We start from the raw sequence: 18,959 nt of genomic DNA, 5'->3' as shown, positions 1-18,959 counted from the left end.
ACAATCAATACGTACGTAGTAGGGGCATGGAAAACAACTAAAGGTCTGATATCAGTCTCTTCACCATTGAATATTTGACGAAGGTTTAGTTTACATACTGTTCTTATATATCAACACAATATTTGAAACCTTGATTGCCTCAGGCTCAACATGAGTGACGTCATGTGACAGATAGCGCCCTATTTCGATACGCTTACTGCAGTTTATTCAATAAGATTTGTCCTATAAAAACACAGATCTTCAATTCGCGGTGGCTAAAGTCCCCCGAATTCTTTCTAAATAAAGATATAAAAGGCGTGAAGTATGCTTAGAATATTACCGACTTATTATCCGCTGAAGGTCAACGTTGCTGCTTCCACGTTAGAACACAAATATCGGGCTCTTTTCTTGAGAGTCCTCAGGGCGGATCTGCAGTTTGCCTCAACAGACACGGAGAACGCACTAATATTATCGATATCGAATCAGCTTTAGTTTTAATAATGACTAAACTCGGCTAGGTGTACCTAAATTCCTCACCAGCATATCAACAAATGCATGGAGAGCAGGAAGGCCCTTCCAGATCTTCTCAGTTGTCTTTACATCAGCAGAATGGGCATGAAGCACAGGGATGACCAGCTCAATATTTGCAGCTGAGCTTACAAACACAACGACCTTCCAAGTCTCAATATAAGTGAAAGAAATTCAAGAGTTTCATTTCTATTTTAGGAATAATAGTGTCGGAACTCATAGGAATTGTCGTGATTCTAGTAGGCTTGGGTATTGTGTTGTTTTGCATTTTCTGGGGGATATCAGCTACCACTGCCCTAGCTAAGGGTACAAAATACCTAAGCGTCAAGGCATTCTCGTTTCTAGTTTTTAGCATCAGAAGATAGGAATCTATTCTGTATCGCTAAAGTTAAGTAAAACTTCTATAACTGGAATAATCAAACTGAAATTCCAGTTCTATTCAGCGGACCACAAGTTTTCAAAAGTCCACGCAGCTGGATTACCAAAGAAGAATTCATCCAAAGGTTGTTCTGTATTCTCAAATGCGATCTATTGGAGTTAACTTGGGCCAGAAGGGAAAAGGAGAGAAAGTAGCACTTCATACCTGCGAAACATCTGAGTCAAGATTAAAAAGCCCAGCGTTATTTGTTATATTGGCCGAAATTTGGTCGTGATCTGCCCTCGTATCCACCTAACAATTGGTTTAGCAGTCATTTCATGAATCTCGGTAGAACCTAGGTATGAATAAAGAAATTATTTACTCACTCTTTTAATCTCGGTCGGTATAATTTGACGCTCCACATTTCGTAACTCTTCCTGTTCTGCCAATATGCGATGGTATTGTCTCGTAACTTTGCTTACTGCTTCTTCCATTTGTGTCGCCAATTCCGTAGAGTCTAAGACCGATCGAATAAAAGCATAGCCTGCACAAATGTACCAGTGATGCGTGTACCCAGTTCCTAGCCGCGATATTCTATCTTCGAGCATACCGAGAACAGACTGAAGATATTGAAGAATCATATTCGTGTTGGAGCTAAGAATCAAGTTGTCTGTAGTTGATCATATTAATAAGTGACAATAAAAATATTTCAGAGGAACGGATTGGAGGAATTACTTTGGTTACTGAGCGAGATGTACATATTGTGGCAAATAACCAAAGCTCCCCTGAAGTAGTCATGGCGAAGGAGCAGCAGCAGATAATTCGAAGAACTTGTGAGTCGCGAATGTCGTTCTATAATATCGCATGAAGCATTAAAACATACCATTCTTGACAAGGTATAGCGTGGGTTCGTGTTATCAGTTTGTCGTGCGAATGGCGCATGAATCATTATCAAGAATTGTCGAAGTTGAATGTCTAGGAGTAGTCTCGCCATCATTAAAATGGAGCCTTGGCTAAAGCCCTCACCTGTTTTTGTTTGACCCCACTTAGGCAGTCTTTCTAATTCTTTTAGAATAGCTTCCTCGTAATTCAACACTTCCTCATATCGGGAACGAGTGTTCAAATCATTCACCACCAAGTTCAGCGAAACTCGCAGAGAAAAGCTCGCAGCCGATAAATGGAGGAATGAGCAGTCCGTATACTCATCCCATGGCTTAGAAGTTGGCAAGCTATCACAGTCTGATATAAGATCTTCATCATTAATATTGAGAACTGGGGCGCTATCTGAAGGTATGCCCGCCGAGGCAGAGGGCATGCCTCTATCAATCGACGCCTGCAACTCTAACTCTAGCATCGTGGCCCATAGTCTACGTCGCATTTCTTGGTCAAAAAAGGACACGCGTTCACCAAAGAGACTGAAATCACGGTGGAAACCTGCTGACATGGCCTCCCTGATTAGCGTGCCCGCTGCTGTCCATTGTCGTTTTTTCTTGAAGATGTTTATTTGCTTTGCAAAAAGCAATAGACAACGAATTTGCCATATGGCCATGTAAACATTCTTCTGACTTTGAAGAGATAACCACCATTCAGAAACTTCGATCCATATCATAGCTCGCTCACGAGCGATCGAGCTGTCGCCAATATATGTAGGCTGTCCTTTCGATGCAATACAGCTCACCGAGGCCATGACCAGTAGCAAGATGATAACGAATGCAGGCTTCGCTGCTTTTTGGTCGTCCCAGAACATCTCGTAATCCTCGGCAAAGGTAGGATAGTGAAGAATTCTATAGACTGTTTCGACGGTCTTGAAGTAAATATTAACATGGTGATCGACGGTCTCCTTATCAGGCAGAAGGCAAAGAAGGTCCAAGTCCGGTCTAAAGGATATGCTAGCTTTGGCTGTTTTCCATTTAACCTGCAGCGCCTTCAACTCTCTTTGAACGCGTGGTAGAGATGATCGGTGCATAATTGTGTCTTTCATGAAAGACCGAAGCTCTGGAAACTGCATTTGTCAGCTTGATGATAGGATCCGACAGTAAGATGCCTTACATGAGAAATTAAGCCAATAGAATTGCTACTACCGTAATAGTGAGTTTTGAAATTCTCGCCTCTAAAAATCACTGCATCTGGTGTCGAAGGCCTATACGGAGAGTTGGCAGCGGCTGGAGTGGCATTGGAAATGGCCAGTCGCTCTTCATTGGGTGGTCCAGCGGAGGCAAATCGTCGACCAAGTAATTGCCAGCTCCCAGAGTTCCGCGTTGCTTCCAAGGAGGTTTTAAAATTAGCACTTTCATTCCACTCTGCAGCTGCGGGCGCTATCGGATTGGTAGACTCTGAGGCCCTCGAAGCGGAGCCATGATTCGCCGCAGGCGTGAAGGCGTTTGCCGTAGTCAACGATGTAGAGGGCGACGCAGGAAGAGCGGCCACTTGCTTTACTGGGAGTTTTGGAATTGGAATTTGGTCGTACGAGCAGGAATCCGCTAGTCCGGCTTTACGACACCGACTACATGCTGGTTGCTCGCGATCACATCGTAGTTTGCGTCGCCGGCAATCATAACACGATACAGTCTTTCGCCTGCGTCTCATGATGTCCGCGATGCCAGAGCTTTCTGTGCGAGCTCCGAACTGCCGGCTGTGATAGCTCGGTGACTGCATATTTAATAATAGCTGTCGGGGAAAGTAATTATGGCTTGCGTTCAAAAGAAAATATCTCGGAGATGAGATGATGAGATTGAAGAATTTCGTGGCACATATCGACCGGAGGTCTCGGAGATTGCGGGGATCGATAAATGGCTCGGCTCCGAGCTTATCAGTAGATTAGGGTTAGGGTTAGGACAATATCATGTTATTGGAATTTGGAATGCAACAACAAGTATACCTGCGGATGGAGTGATCTATCCAAATAAATATGAGCCTGAACAGAGTCCTAGATTAAACACTAAGGGGTGGCAACATGTACGGAAAGGTTAAAGGAGATGTTCGGACTTGTACACAATGCTGCACTAATCTTATGTACTTTGACAGCCAAGCAATTTCCTGGGTTATGCCTAGCAATACCCGATAGAAATAATCCTCGGGGCTTCATATTATACACATTGGTAGCTTATAGATTGTATGATATACCGGAAAATAGACACCTAGCTGGTCACGCCGCTATTTGTTTTACAATGTAAAAGGTGGAACGGAAGAAGAAAAAGAAATGACACGTTGAGGGGGCTGTGTTGTGGCGGAATGATACGGGAATGAAAATTAAATCGACAAGGATATGGAATAACTATCTACACTCAATAGAAAACGTGAGGCGTATTTGTAGTGGCTATGTTAAAGTTTCCTAGTTGCGCTTGCGGCTCAACCGGATGGTCACGATAGCCGAGAGAAGAGCATGATTTGACTCGTCAGAAACATGCCTTGAGGAGCCAACCGTCTCTTAACCAAGATTTTGAATATATATCTGAAGAATATGACGTAGTTTCCTCCACCTGCTAGAGCAGTCAGGTGCCTAAAAATCACCAATCACCATTGTTTGTCTAGTTCATTGACTCCGATTACCCATGTCTCTTGAAAAATTAAAAGCATCTACCTAGTGGGGAAAACAAAAGAGAAAGTTAATAATATGGCCTGATGATTCTATTTTCTTGATTCTGATTGGAAAGTAATCAAAGAAGCTTTTTATCATGCAGCCGTCGGCCAAAGATGCCTCCCGCCCAGGGCGAACGCTTGGCACACTATCTATGGATGCAGAATGATCCAGGACAAAGTGACATATAGGGCGGCTCTTTTTAGATACATATTTAGGCACCTAAATACCTAAGATGTTGGTTTCCTATATATATTCTAGAAAGTAGACCGATCCGAACCTTACATGCTCTTATTATCAATACCTCCCGTTATACTCTAATTGATGAAATATCAGAAGAAATTAGAACAAGTTTCTAGAGAGCCCATTCAATATGGTACAGAAATCCCCATATTTCTCCCTTATATCTGTGACACTTGAGGAATCTTGGACTGATAAAGAGATAGCCACTCCACCAGCTCCTACCGGACACCCAAAGTCTCACCGAAGATCAAATTAAAGTCCTCGAACAGCAAATCAAAGTCGAGTCAGTAATCCCACGAAAAAAACTATGCTTTGCTGAGATGTGATAGCATAATTGCCGTTCATGGCTTGAATCCATGGTCCAAAACGGACACGCAACACGCCTGGGATACATGGCAAAAACCCGCGGGACTAAATGGGAGACTATGGCTACGGGATGATTTGAAAGAAAAGACCCCGGAGGCTCGTGTCTTCTTATATCAATACAATTCGAAGCTAGTTTGGGGTGGAGATAAAGCCAGCTTCCTTCTGAAGGCAGATGAATTTCTTGAAGCAATTCGCTTGAAACGGAAGAAGGTACGGCTCTTCTATATTACCCTGGAAAGAACAATTTTCTAATAGACCTGACTGATGATAGACACCCCAACGACCGATAATTTTCATTGGCCATAGTTTAGGCGGACTTCTTATTGAACAGGTAAATTCAGGTCGCGGATATATCGATACATACTCTCACTCACGGGATATTAGGCCTTAGTGAACTCGCATAACAGTCGGCGATATGGCTCTATTGAGAAAGCAACGTAAGATCCCAAATGTCATTTTGAAAAAGTGAATCAACCGTCTAATAGAACGCAGCACCGGCTTGGTCTTTTTCGGTACACCTCATGGTGGCGGTAATCCTACACTAGTAACCATCGGATCTGCTGCTGCTCGGGTCGCCCGTGTGCTCGGAGCACAGAAGAGTATGGACATTGAACAAACTCTTCAAAGCGGTTCTCTATTTACGGAAATCTTACAGCATAGCTTCCGCAATCAGTTGATGAATTACCAGATTGTCAGCTTCTGGGAAGGAAAAGGCAACGTGAGTAGTCGCGGGCATGGGAAATTCCGATTGCTAATTAGTTACAAGATCGTGGACCGAAAAAGCGCAATGTTTGGCTTGCCAGACCACGTTGAGCAAGACGTAGAATTAAAAGCTACCCATGGTGATATGTGTCGCTTCGACACCGAAAATGAAGAAGACAAGGAGATTTTCAACATTGTCTGGGGCAACCTAGAAGATTTGTACGACAAGGCATTAGAACGCGGTGAGTGTGATCGAATCGATATTCCGCAAATATCAAACGAGGCCGAAGAACTAGATCTTGAGAAGCGGTTAGCTGCTTTGAAAACACCTGTGTGATATATTCTAAGCTTCGAAGATTGAATACAACAGTATTAGCGATCTACAAACTAAAAATTATGTTTCTCACGTGTGTTCAGCTATACCTTGCTCGTACCTTTCTTCCTTTTCTTTCTTTGCTCTTCCTGGTATAACATATGAGATGCTGTACTCTAGGCTAACTATCATTGAATCTGTATAGATCAAACACAGTTGATTTTAGGTGAGTTATGATCACCGCCACCACCTATATTACGATTTTGGAGGAGGGTTCGTTGACAGGTTGGGAATAGCTCGAGAAAAGTGGAACGTCCTAGAGTGGCTGCATCACGGTCCAGTTGATACACGACATCTTGACATACAACAAGCTCGCAGAGGTAATGGCCAGTGGCTGATACGGCATGACATATTTCAAGGCTGGATTGCCAACAATATAAGCAGTCGTATTCTATGGGCTAATGGCATAGGTATGATCACCCAGTTGCTGACGTTGATGCTATTACAAGGGTTCAATGCTTACACGGAGATATATAGCTGGGTCAGGAAAGACATTCTTGAGGTGAGTAGCGTTCGCAGTACAATACAATACTCCTCAGCTCTAAAAGAGACTACAGCTCATTCATAATTGACCACCTCTTTTCACTAACGGCAACTTCCACTTATGGTGTTGCATATATCTATCTTGAGTTTCAAGAAAGTACTCGTCAAACATCCCACTTCATTCTCAGCTGTTTACTAAAACAACTCGCTGATCAAAATGATGCGGTGATGGACTATGTGAAATCTCGAAAGAGGATACTAGATATTGAGCATCGCGTTCTTTCAACCCAAGACATTATAGACTGCCTAATAGCATCGGTATCAATGTACGAAAGAATATTCATTGTCATCGACGCACTTGATGAGCAGGGTGATATAAAACTGAGAGAACAGTTACTGCAGGATCTTCATAAAATTGTCCACGTCGGCGCTTTCTGTTACGTGACAAGCCGCCCGAATATCCGTGGCTCGTTTCGAGACGTCGAGCACTTGGAAATTCAGCCGGCGGATGAGGATATTAGAGCTTATGTTGAAGATTATATCGATAATCACCCATCTGCCCGGGCACTGTTAGGGCAGTCATTTAGAGAGAAGGTCGTGGATCGGCTTACAGAATGTGCCGACGGAATGTAAGATGCTCCACTCGTCAAAGGCGATACAATAAATATGGCCCTGCTATTACTGACTAACTCATAATACAGGTTTCTGCCTGTCAGATTTCAGATAGAATATCTTTGCCAACAAACTACACTGAGAGAGGTCATGAATCAATTGGACACACTTAGCGAAACAATGAAAGCGGAATATATCCTGGACACTTCATACGAACGAGCAATTAAATGTGTTCAAGGCCAGCCAGCACCCAAGAGGAATCTAGCTCACAGCATCTTCCGCTGGCTCATTGCATCTAAACGGATCTTAACAGTGATGGAACTGTGCACTGCATTAGCTGTGGCTGAAGGGGCTAGTGAGATAGACGAACTAGCAATTCCATCCAGCGACATGGTTATAGATGTATGTGGCGGATTTGTGACTCTTGATGAAGCCAGTAAGAGTGTCCGTATAGCACACGCAACTGCTAAGGACTATCTTTTGAAAGTATTGCCTGAGCTAGCTAAGCCCGATCAAAGCTTAGCCGTTATTCTTGCAACATACCTCACTTTCAACAGTTTTGAAGTTAGCCACCCAATGTCGCAGGAGAGTTTCAATAAACGTCGAGAGATATTTCCACTTTTAGACTATGCTGCTCATAATCTTAGTCTACACGCGATTTCTCGAGATGGCACAGCGAACACTCAGCTAGATGATATCATATTCAGAATAGTGACAACACCGGGGTTGGCTTGGTCATTCTTACAAGCATTTTATGCTCCTTCTGATACATCGACCGGATATGATTGGTTTCCCCGAGAAAGCTCATCATTACATGTGGCAACCACGATTGGACTAATCGGGGTTGTTAAGAGACTCTTGAAAGATGAAAAATATGACTCTCAAATATCGGAGAAAAATGTTAAAGGCCAGACTCCATTGCACATAGCGGCAATATATGGTCGATTGGATATTGCAGAATACTTTCTGCAAAAAGACGCCGACTCCGCTGATCCAGATAGGTATGGATTCACGCCATTCTTATACGCAGCTAGTGAAGGCCACATCGCCATCGTGGAATTGTTTCTCAAAGACAAAAAGGTCAGGCCGGAACTAGTAAAGTCGACTCTAAATAATGGAGACACTGCACTTCACCTTGCTGCTGCAAAGGGACATCACGCTGTAGCCCTACTACTCTTACAGTCGGATGCACAAGTTGATGCGAAGAACAAAAAGGGTGTCACCCCGAAGGATTTGGCGATGAAGTCTACATCTGTGTCAATGCAGAACACTATAATATCCTGGCTGGACATGAAGTCTGATAACCAACAAGAAAGTCACAGGTCGTTTTACCGACCGATTTGGGGTGGCATTCAAGGCATGGTTGTGGATATCGTGGGCAGGGCAGTAGATCGAATTTCAACTCCCCGAACAGGTAAATCGGGCTTTCATACGAGTGGCAAACAATCCAGCTAACCTCCAGTTTTCTAGATGCGAATGAAAGTCGAAGCTTGACCCCAGCTCGTGGGGTGACTCCAAGGCGTTCTGCAGAGCAAAGTCGTCCTCTCTTTGAACAAAACGTTGTTCAAACCCCCGAAGCCAATGAAGTACCCAGAGACAGCGAGGGAGATACCTCATCTCAGAACTCCCTCATAAGCTTTTCAGATTTCGAACGTAATACTCATTACGTGCTACCCGCTAGTATGTTCGAGCGAGTCATTGAGCTTTCGGATCGTCAATGTATGCTTGTGGACACAACCGCGGCGAATAACAGCGAAAGTCAGCACCCAAGTCAAGACCCCCTCCGTTTAAAATGGGTGTGCCTTTTAGAAGCTGACACTAATCTACGCTGTCTCTTCACCGGGCTTCCCAAGGGTCGGTACAAAGCAGTTTGGAAATTCACGTATATGGTTACCTCCCAGACCCACCGCGCGCATCTATTTGCAAACACTTACAACTGCACATTTGGTCGAGCCGTTGACCAGGAAATGTTCATCGCACGGACTACAAATCCTCTGCAGCCATTCATCTCGACAATTTTGAATTTTATTGACCCGAGGCAGACTTCTCAGCTTACAGTTCCACAGTATGAGCCCCTTGAGGGTGAAATTCCTAATATAGTCATTCATAGGGTTCATACGAACCTTGCTGTGAATTTGGAAACAACTATGGATCTAATGGTAGATTGGGATGGTCCGGTGGCCTTTCTGATTAAGAAAGTTGGACTTACATTCGCGGCGGGATTTCTTTCTTTTAACTCTGTGGAGATGGTGAAGATCAATCAAAGAGAGAGTGAGGAGATGCTTCCAATGCCTCTGGAGGTGCGATAGACATCCTTGAAGGAAACCTTGTATAATCTTGTTTCGAATGAGGTGGCTTTAGCCTCACATTGTGAATTGTCTACACAATGAAAAAAAATAAAGCTAAATACACATTTTTTAAAATCCCCACTGCTTCAACCAGTTATCCATCAAATCCTTATTAATCGGCTGTAAATTCCTCATTGTTTCGCTTGCTGCCTCAGCCTTGGTAGTTTCGGCGATGTAGCCTCCGTGGCTAGTATTAAGGTTTCTATAGAAGTCGAGTATTTTTAAAGATGGCTTATCCTCAATGTCGGCTTTCATTGGGTTGCTATACACTTCGAGCTCTTTGACCCAGTCTGCAAGGCTAATAGGCTCGACTGAATAATATTTCTGCATAGCCGGGAGCAGAGTCTCCCACTCCGTATTTGATGGGTTAATAAGGTGAAAAGCTGCGCAGCGCACATCGATTTCTGTTTTCTTTCTTGATCGTGTGATTTCCACAATAATTTTTGCAAGAGAGTCCTTCAAAGAAAGAAATTTTCAAGTCAAAATTTGAAAAATACTACAATATCAAGGTTGGACATACCACTGGAATCCAGCTCACTGACATACTCCCCAAATCTCTTGGAACCTTATGAAGAGTCTTCGAAGTTGCAACTAGAGAAGGAAGCCACTCCTGTTTATTCCAAACCCCCTTTTCAGTTGTCGGTCCTGCAATTTGCCCTACTCGATGAATCGTTGTTGGGATACCCAGTCTTTCTGAAGCAACATCACAAATACGCTCAGCCACATACTTAGATTCTGCATATCCTTGCCGAAGTACCGTGATTGATTCCTTCATGGGAACCTCGGCAGGTGGAGATGCTAGAGCATTCCCGATCGTGCCGATTGAGGATATGAAATGGATATGGGGGTGACAAGGACTTTCAAAGCTATATTCAACTAATTGACGAACACCATCAATGTGGGTATTTTCAAATGTCTCAACTCGGTGGTTGAAGTTGACTTTCCAGGCATTATGGATAACGACGTCAACCGAGTTTTTCAGCTTATCGTAAATCTCCGGGGAAAGTCCGAATTTCTCTGCGCCAAATTGCACTGTGTGGAATTCAACTCTGGACGAAAACCCCGATAGTAATCCTTTCTCCTCAAAACTTACAACCTGTCTGGCTTCAGCATCCGCCGATCGATTGAGGCAATAAACCTTGGAAACATTTGGATCTTTGAGAAGCTCGCTGAGAATATAGTTTCCAAGAGAGCCTGTAGATCCTGTGAGGATGACAGAGCTGCTAGTTTCTCTGTGTAATCCTGTGACTTGACTCCGAGGCAAATCTTTGGTGTATTTTGTAACGAGATCGGATAGCCTCGATTTTCGTTGTGAGTCAGACTCATTATTAGCATCCAATTGCTCATCAGTATTTTTTTCATGTATCACACTGTAAACGTATTGAGAAAGCTGAGTGACCGATGGGTACAAATAAATCTTTTGTGTAGACAATACTGCATTGACATCTAGATCGGGCCTCACAGAGCGAACAGCACCAACCAAATTCCTGCTAAGCTGGAGTGTTTGAAGCGAGTCTAGTCCCAGAGCAAAGATATCAGCATTCTCCGGTACGCGTCCAACGGACAGTACAGTCGCCAGCATTGATTCAACAATTTCTAATACATTCTCTAACGTCGGATCATGAGGAATTGTATAAGAACTCTCCTCTGAAGTATCTGTATAAAGATCTTGAATCTCTTGCTTATAATCAGCGATTGTGGCATTACGCTGTATCGATCCCTTTGGCGTGCTTTTAAACGGCTTTTCCCTAGAACCTAGCCTGATCTTGCTTTTCATCAGTCGGCCATATGCTGGCGCAATCTGATTGGCCTTTTCAACAGAAGACCATATCAGGTCAATGAAAGATTCTCTGTCAATTTTTGGATCCGGAAGAGCTTTCCAGTTAGGTTCGATGATCGCAGCGGAGTGGAATTGACCTTGTCCCACAACCAGAGACCTAGAAATGAGCGGATGTCCGTCAAGAGCTTTTTCCATCTCGATAGGATTGAATTTCTCTCCATTGCTGAGCACAATCACGTCATCAACACGGCCGTGATACCGCCATAGATTAGGCTTTGTTGGGTGTGGAAGGAAGACATCCTTTGTGTGATACTCATCAAGATGAGGAAATGTGTGGAAAATACAATGATAGTCCCGGTTTCTAGGGGTGCTTATCGGATCGCCAGGCTTTGGACGACACAAAACCATCTCATGCATTCCCTGGTCACTAATCGGTCGCATTTCAATTCCATAATATGGATTCCATTCAAAGTACTGCCAGTCAGGGCCACTACCGGTGTCGAATACCAAAGTGGGAAGCATTGCTTCTTCGCTGGAGCCAAGAGCAATTTCCAAATTTGATAGCTTATCTCCAACAGCTTGGGCCAGAGGAGCGCCGCCGAAGAAGATAGTTCTGAATCGTTCCAACGTCTTTTTCCCCTCTTCCGTTGAGGAGAGATCTTCCATGACAGAGGGAAGTAAGAGTCCCACTGTTGGCTTTTTCTCGTCCAAAATGCGAGTTATTAATTCAAGTGTCAAAGGCTTTTCTGGGGGGCTCAGAACAAAAGGGGTGTTATAACAGATGGACATTACAACTAAGTAATTTCCCATTTGGTGGAAGAATGGCGCAAGACCAAAGAAAATTCGATTAGGATCTATTTTGACCATCCCACCACGTTGTCTTCCAGGAGGTACTGGTAAGGAAAAAAGATTGCACATAGCGCTCCAGTAGCCATTCGTTATGTTGACAGGCTTCGGAAATCCTACAGGTTTTTAGAACTACTTTGTAGAGCAAGCAGTGGGTATAACTCACCAGTAGTTCCAGAGCTATGGATGATAATGGATGTGTCATCTTCCGCGTCGTTATACTCCCTTACGCAAGGATATGCGTTCCCTGTATACCCTATCATTTCCCAGAGAGGAGGAACCTCCCATGATTGAATGTTTTTTCTTACCCGTTGAAGGTCGTGGACCACTTTATATCTTTCAGGAGAATAAACAAACTTGTAGCATCCAGTTTCCTTCAAAAGGTGGAGAAACGCAGGCTCTGAATTTCTTGGTGATGGAAGGAAAGCCTGCAGAAATATCGTATCCACTCACAAGTCAGTCCATGTATATGCACACAAACCGAAGGAAATTGACTAACAGCATATCCAATCTTCATGCATGCCAAAACGAAAATTGGGTATCGAATATCATTAATCCCCACATAGGCCAGAGGCTCAGACCGGCCAGAGGTGCGGCCGATTTTTTTTTCGATCCACCATGCCATATAATTGACGGCAGCAGCGAGATCTCGAAAGCTGACATCGCGCCAGCCATCATTGAGTTCGGATGAGATAGGGTGGATACAAAAGGGCTTTTGAGATGAAGGCAGGTAATGGGCGCGTTCGTCCACGGCGTCGCACAGCAGCTGCTTGTGCGGCTGGTGACCTGAAAAGGCCATTTCTGCATGTGAATCTGCTATATAAATGTTTCTTTGCGGGTAATGTTTCAAATAAGGTGTAAATTCTGGATACTTATGCGATTTCTAGAGAAGTTTGTGTTAGTAAAGCACGATTTGAGACACTACTTTTCACAACTCCCTGGTTTACATTACTTATAAAAGACTCAGTATCCCACCATAATGACATGGCACTTGAGATCAGCCAGCCCGGGGGGCCAATATTTTCTTCAGATCGGAAACTCTGACTAATTGAGATCTGTAGGGAGATAGCATCATAGTATGCATCAAAACTTGCATAATTCGGCTAGTGCAGCTCAATAATTGGTCTTTCTTTATCCTCATCCAGTGAGGTTGCAGATACTTACTGGAGAATGCATGCACGCGCTATCTCTAGTTGCAGAACTGTCGAACTAGCCCCTCGGGCTCTCCGGTGCATCGCTACTAACCAATACATCAGTGCAAATTTATTCACAGGTGGAAGGAAGTGCTGGATGTGGCAATATTGGATTTCATCAGAAAGTGGCAAAAATTGATACAACACTCAGCTACGTGTATACCTGACGTAATCTAAAATTCGATACTTCAATGATGCTGGACTCGGGGACAGGAGGGATCGACAGCGAGATCGGCAATTGTATAAAGTTCATGCGGGAGACTATTCAATGTATAATTTGTTACTGTATATTATTTTCTTGGCCTATCATTGTAACTAAGTCAGCCTTTTATATCACTGCAAGGCCGCTCGGGAACAGGCCATCGGTGGATCTATTTCAACAACTACCCCTCCCAGGTAATGCACATTTAAAGAAAACAACAACCCGGCGTTCAATGTCCATAAATAATCTCCTCATCCTCGCTATCACTGGAGTATTCCAGCCATCTATTTTATTGCTGAAGGTTGACATTCAGCCCGAGAAAGCTCGTGAGATAGTCCCGCTTGCCGAGCGGCACCCCTTCTTTGCGCAGAATAGCATACGCTATGCTCAGATGAAAGTAGATATTGGGAATAACAGTTGCGTTAGCATATGTAGCACCGGTAATGTTGAACTCTTTACTCGGCCCGATTTTGGTTGGTGCAAGCTCTTCGCCACGCGTGTTGATGGTATCTTTGTCAACGGCATCCAAGGATTTGAGGGCCTTGTCGATACGCGCATAGAAATCCGCAAAGGATGAAAAATCGTTTTCAAATTTTTCGGCTTCGCGAAGCGTCAATCGTGCAACAAGATCCTCGGCCTTTTGTGTGACCTGATGGACTTGGAAAGTCAACGGCTTCATGTCCTCATACAATTGAGCAGTGAGAAGATTGGCCGAATTCGGCTGCTGCTCGGCCAATTTGAGGACATTGGTGAGCGAGCTGAGGGCAGCCTTGGCGGTGAGAATGGTGGCGTCGTAGAGAGTAAAGCCCATTGTGCCTATCACTGTCTGTTCGTAGGTAGAAAAATCGAGAGTGAGATGTGAACTGACAAGGCTGGTCTTTTAGAGGAGCGCGGGGTAAATAAATAGAAGTGTTCCTGAAATCGACCGGTCGTAAATTTACTACATGTAATTAATAATCAATGGCGACATCGAGCGATTATTAATCGCAATCACCGCCATTTTCCAGTCATCGATGGGGAATGGGCGGCATACTGCTGTCAATCAGGTACTGGCGCCCGAGACACGAGGCTCTGCGTTTAGTCGATGGTGCAATTCATCGCGGAGGTTGTCTTCGACTCCGTAGAGATGGCATGGCGGGGCGGGCATAAGCTTCAACGGTTTGACGGCTAGTAAGTAATTCCTAGTTGAGTCTTGTTTGAGAGCTATAGAACGTGAATTGATAAGTTGACAAGTTGACAGGATTTGGAAATAGTTCCATAACAGATGAAGAGCAGAATTCTCGGCAACTTAGCCGAGTTGAAATAGACCAAGAGAGATACGGTCGAGGCCCACGTATAGAAGCATAGCCTAGTTTATTTTGATGAAAAGGACAAGCAGATAAGTTACCAAGAGCAAGAGTTGGGTCTTATATATTATTGTCTCTGGGTCTAGTGTCACGCGATCCGTGATTTCCGGCGAATCAATCAGGAGGTATAACATCATAGAGTAGCCACTATAGCGAGATGGCTTATCTGTCATGCTCGATATTAATCATCAATTGATATTAATATCGGAAAAGGTCCTGTTTAGGAATAATAGCAAGGCAGTCTTTAAATCCCATTAAAAAAGAAGCGTTGTCACGAGAAATACAGACCGGCCCCAACCGCGAGCGCGCGCGGGACCTCACCGACTTAATCATTAGCAAATCCCAAATCTGTGAAATATGAGGGTTACACAATGGTGGATGCTCTTTGGGCCCAGTTGTCGGCAACTGACTGTAGACGGTGCTGCGTTAGTATTTGGGTGGTAGTAACAGTAATAACATAGAAACGTGTTTATTAATGCAATTGCATCATCTCATTCGGTATCGCGTATGAGATTAAACTATCAAGTTCCTGGAATGTATTATTGAGTAATTTCCCGCCCAAGGAAATGTAAGTATCTTCCCTTCCAGAGAGGGGTTCGCATGGCTGCATTCTAGACCGAGACAAGCAGCTCCGTGATTGATGGCGTTTCAGGCGTCGTACTACTCCGCACTACGGCCTCTTTCAAGCTCCAACAGCAACGTCGCTATCAAACACGACTCGTAGATGGCCTAGGCAAATGGGCAATCAATTTCCATGGTCACAACAGCCACTCAGCGGCGGTTATTGGCATGCCAGACCAACCGTGGGCCCGGGGTATTAGAGGATACCCAGCCAAAGTATGGACGCGGCGACGGTGATTGGCCGGCGACGATCTATCGCTGAGGCCGACTGGCACCAGTGGGATAGCAGTGGTCGAGGTGGAGCAGGCCTGTAACTTATCGCAGCCACACTCGCTTTGCGCAATCCAAGCGGCGAGCGGCGAGTCGTATTGAGAATTCTGTATTGATATCTGGGCGCATTCCATGGGACGGTTTTAAAGACGGCAGCTGTGCCATGGGCGACTCACTTTTTCGCTTGTTCTCCTTGGTACCTTCATCTCTGTAACGCGAATGGAGCACGGAGTAAGGTGTAACTGTATCGACAGGCCTGAAACCGCGGCCTCTGATTGTCCTTGCCCGCTCGGACTAACCTGAACAGCTCTAGCGCCGCCTTCGTTCCTCACCTCCACTCCGTTAGTTGCACCTCTCGACTATTCCATTACAGGTGTTCACTCTTTCCTATTGCTTCCATTTCCAGTCGCTGGCCAATTTCTCTCTTTTCTTCTCTGTCCCTCGTTCTTTCCTTCTTCTCTCTGGCTTTCGTGCTCGCTGGTCGAAATCGATCCGATTCCCTCAACGCTGCCAAGTCGTCTCACTGCAGTGCCGCGCCGGGCGCAATCCACCTGCTGCACCATCTACAAAGAGATCGAATCGATAAGCCAAGTTGTCTCGATGTGTCCATCTCCATGATTGCTCGTCTGTGCTCAATTTCATCGTGCCCGTCGCTCTGCCTGCGCTATCGGTCTTGGTCATCGTAATTGGACTCCTCTGCAGCAATGTTGCTGAAACCCGCTACTCCCCTCACCGTGCTGCTGCTGGCCGCCTTTGCTCTGCTTCTCCTCTCGACCCTGTCGACTCCCGTCATAAAGCAGGTGCCTTTGGCAACTTTCAAGAATGTCGACTTTGGCGTGTTTGGATACTGCAGAGGCGATGTCTGCACCCCCGCTCGGGTGGGATACGACACCAGCAACATCTTCGGCACTGAGGATTCAGATGGCGTCGACTTTAACCTGCCTTCGAGTGCCCGAAACTCACTTTCGTCGATCCTCATAGTTCATCCCGTCGCCGCCTTCTTGGCTCTCATTTGCTTGATCATGGCTGCTGCCTCGCATTTCCACTCGCCGTCGCATTCCCCTCGATATCTTCTCGCTCTCCTGATTCTCCTGCTTCCAACCGTTCTAGTATCGCTGTTAGCATTCCTGGTCGACATTCTGCTCTTCGTACCGCACCTGCAATGGGGTGGGTGGATTGTACTGGCCTCTACCATCATCTTGGTCGCCTGCGGGGTTGTCACCTGTGCGATGCGTCGAACCCTCGTTAGCCGGAAGGCGCGCAAAAAGCGCATCGCTGAAAACGCTGAGATGAGTGGCGCAGGCTTCTATGCTCGGCAGAACGCAGAATCCGCCGCACTCGCCAAAGCAGAGTCTCCTCCCCCGATGAGCACCGACACGAACGCTCCTTTACTCGTAGGTCCCAACCAACCATCCTTCACCTCGGCGCCAACATTTGCTACGTACGATTCAGCCACTACAACAACTGAAGATGAGTTGCGAAAACTACATTCGCGGACGCCTTCCAATCGAGTGCCCCAAGGCGAAGGAGAAATGGACCAATTTGGCACTGCAAGTCGACCGACACGACCTGGATATAACGGTCCACGTGATGAATACGGCAATCCCATCCCTCCCACAATGCCAGGCACTTACCGGACAGATCCTGGAATGATGAGGTCTAATTCGGATCCCCGACTCAATAATCAATACTCCGATGGCAGCTTGGGCTCTCGGCGTGGCCCTTCTCCGCAGAGCTATGGAGTCGCTGGACAGCCGCCGCGTAATCGAGGATACCCACCACCTCGAGGAGGATATGCACCTGGTGCACCTTACGGTGGCCGTGGGCGAGGTCCCCCGACAAATGGCCGAGGTGGCTCTATGCGTAGCATGCGTGGAGGACCGCCGCCTCGCAATATGGGACCTGGTCGAGGACCTCCTCCTGGTTATCCTCCAGGACGTGATGATGGATATGATACGTACGCAGCGGTTCCTCGTCGACCGTCGGACCGTGTCAGTCCCAACTTTTCTACTCCATATAATCTACGTAATCCATCTGCATCTCAGCCAAATCTCCCTGAAGTTGAAGAACCCGGCCACAGCTTCGAGATGGTGCCGCAAAGTAGTGAGCCTAATCTTCGTGTTCGGAACGAGTATCTCGAGGGTCAGCGAGATTCACACAATCAGTCTATACCCAGCCCTACGAGTGTTTACAGCAGCGAGTAAGTTTGTTTATTCTTGTGGCTTCCAGTTGCATTCTACTAACATTTGCAGACCCTACGTACCACCGCGATCTGCCTGGTCAAACAACCGGGCGATGGCTTCTAGTCAACCACGCGACATAAATACGAATCCTACACAACATATGCGGTCTGGATCAGGAGATCATTACTTTGAGGATGTGGAGCCCAGGTTCGCCGAAGTGCCTACCGCGGGGGGCAGTGGAGGGAGTGGAAGCGCAGTCCCATCAGCTCTCATGGCGGGACGACCAGCTGGTGAGATCCCACCACAATCATCCTCACTCAACATCCCCGGTGAGCAACCCATGGGGGAACCTCCTCGCTCACCAGCCGTTAGTGATATAAGCCACACAAGTCACTTTACGTCGATTTCCGAACGGCCGATCAACCCGCATTGGCAACCTCCTTCTCCTCCACCTGTCCCGTCGAACCTGAGATCGGCACCCCAGCCACGCGTGCAGGATATGGTTTTACAAGGAAACCCAGATTTTGAATTACCTGTCGCGGCTGGTCGAGGGGGTCCTCGATATGGCCGCGCCGGTCGAATGGCTCCAGTGATCGACTCTAAGTCAGGCGGGCGTTATCCTAATGCCACCATGTAGATCTATTTAGTGCTGTTACCTATGGCGCATCATTGTACACAGTTTGGGGTTTGAGTATGGCGTTCTAGGGAGAATTATTCAAGCAGTGTACCCCGGATGGCGTTTATATTTGTTTTGAGGGTCATATACATACAGCAAATCGAGCAATTAATACGATGCACTGGATCTTTATGGGTGATACTGATGACTGTTTTCTGCTTGTTTAGCGTTGGTATGGACAGCGCACAGCTAGCTCTGTATAGATGGAATACAACTTCCACAGCCCTGGTCACGTGCTGGGAGCAATACTCGTGCCAAGCCCAGCACCCAGCA

At 45.8% G+C, this 18,959-nt stretch overlaps 5 protein-coding genes across 5 annotated transcripts; 2 read left to right on the top strand and 3 right to left on the bottom strand.

The window, feature by feature from the left end:
• Window positions 1–540: 540 nt before the first annotated feature.
• On the bottom strand, window positions 541–3,580 carry BGW36DRAFT_369443 (uncharacterized protein). Its single transcript, XM_046215136.1, has 5 exons — window positions 2,915–3,580; window positions 1,601–2,867; window positions 1,252–1,535; window positions 1,091–1,177; window positions 541–1,035 (listed from the first exon to the last, which is right to left on the bottom strand). Exons 1-5 carry the CDS (start codon window positions 3,518–3,520, stop codon window positions 943–945), a joined length of 2,337 nt encoding a protein of 778 aa, XP_046076529.1. The 5' UTR covers window positions 3,521–3,580; the 3' UTR covers window positions 541–942.
• A 1,112-nt stretch (window positions 3,581–4,692) lies between these two features.
• BGW36DRAFT_334308 (putative ankyrin repeat-containing protein) lies at window positions 4,693–9,530 on the top strand (the record flags this gene model as incomplete). Its single annotated transcript, XM_046212906.1, has 12 exons — window positions 4,693–4,818; window positions 4,889–4,968; window positions 5,015–5,261; window positions 5,323–5,382; window positions 5,436–5,488; window positions 5,544–5,769; window positions 5,818–5,995; window positions 6,363–6,536; window positions 6,604–6,628; window positions 6,684–7,238; window positions 7,311–8,635; window positions 8,692–9,530. Exons 1-12 carry the CDS (start codon window positions 4,816–4,818, stop codon window positions 9,528–9,530), a joined length of 3,765 nt encoding a protein of 1,254 aa, XP_046076528.1. The 5' UTR covers window positions 4,693–4,815.
• Window positions 9,531–9,638: 108 nt separating this feature from the next.
• On the bottom strand, window positions 9,639–12,994 carry BGW36DRAFT_287937 (NRPS-like enzyme; the record flags this gene model as incomplete). Its single annotated transcript, XM_046210539.1, has 4 exons — window positions 9,639–10,025; window positions 10,090–12,311; window positions 12,362–12,623; window positions 12,695–12,994. 4 exons carry the CDS (start codon window positions 12,992–12,994, stop codon window positions 9,639–9,641), a joined length of 3,171 nt encoding a protein of 1,056 aa, XP_046076527.1.
• An 885-nt stretch (window positions 12,995–13,879) lies between these two features.
• Window positions 13,880–14,401, bottom strand: BGW36DRAFT_354926 (uncharacterized protein; the record flags this gene model as incomplete). The annotated part of the gene is made up of 1 exon (XM_046213581.1): window positions 13,880–14,401. The coding sequence occupies one exon, from the start codon at window positions 14,399–14,401 to the stop codon at window positions 13,880–13,882; it is 522 nt and encodes a 173-aa protein (XP_046076526.1).
• A 2,130-nt stretch (window positions 14,402–16,531) lies between these two features.
• On the top strand, window positions 16,532–18,647 carry BGW36DRAFT_393825 (SUR7/PalI family-domain-containing protein; the record flags this gene model as incomplete). Its single annotated transcript, XM_046217850.1, has 2 exons — window positions 16,532–18,027; window positions 18,080–18,647. The coding sequence occupies 2 exons, from the start codon at window positions 16,532–16,534 to the stop codon at window positions 18,645–18,647; spliced, it is 2,064 nt and encodes a 687-aa protein (XP_046076525.1).
• Window positions 18,648–18,959: the final 312 nt, after the last annotated feature.

This window comes from Talaromyces proteolyticus, assembly GCF_021365285.1.
Source record: "Talaromyces proteolyticus strain PMI_201 chromosome Unknown BGW36scaffold_2, whole genome shotgun sequence".
Classification (NCBI taxonomy): Eukaryota; Fungi; Ascomycota; class Eurotiomycetes; order Eurotiales; family Trichocomaceae; genus Talaromyces; species Talaromyces proteolyticus.
This window is presented reverse-complemented; position numbering and strand designations above follow the sequence as displayed.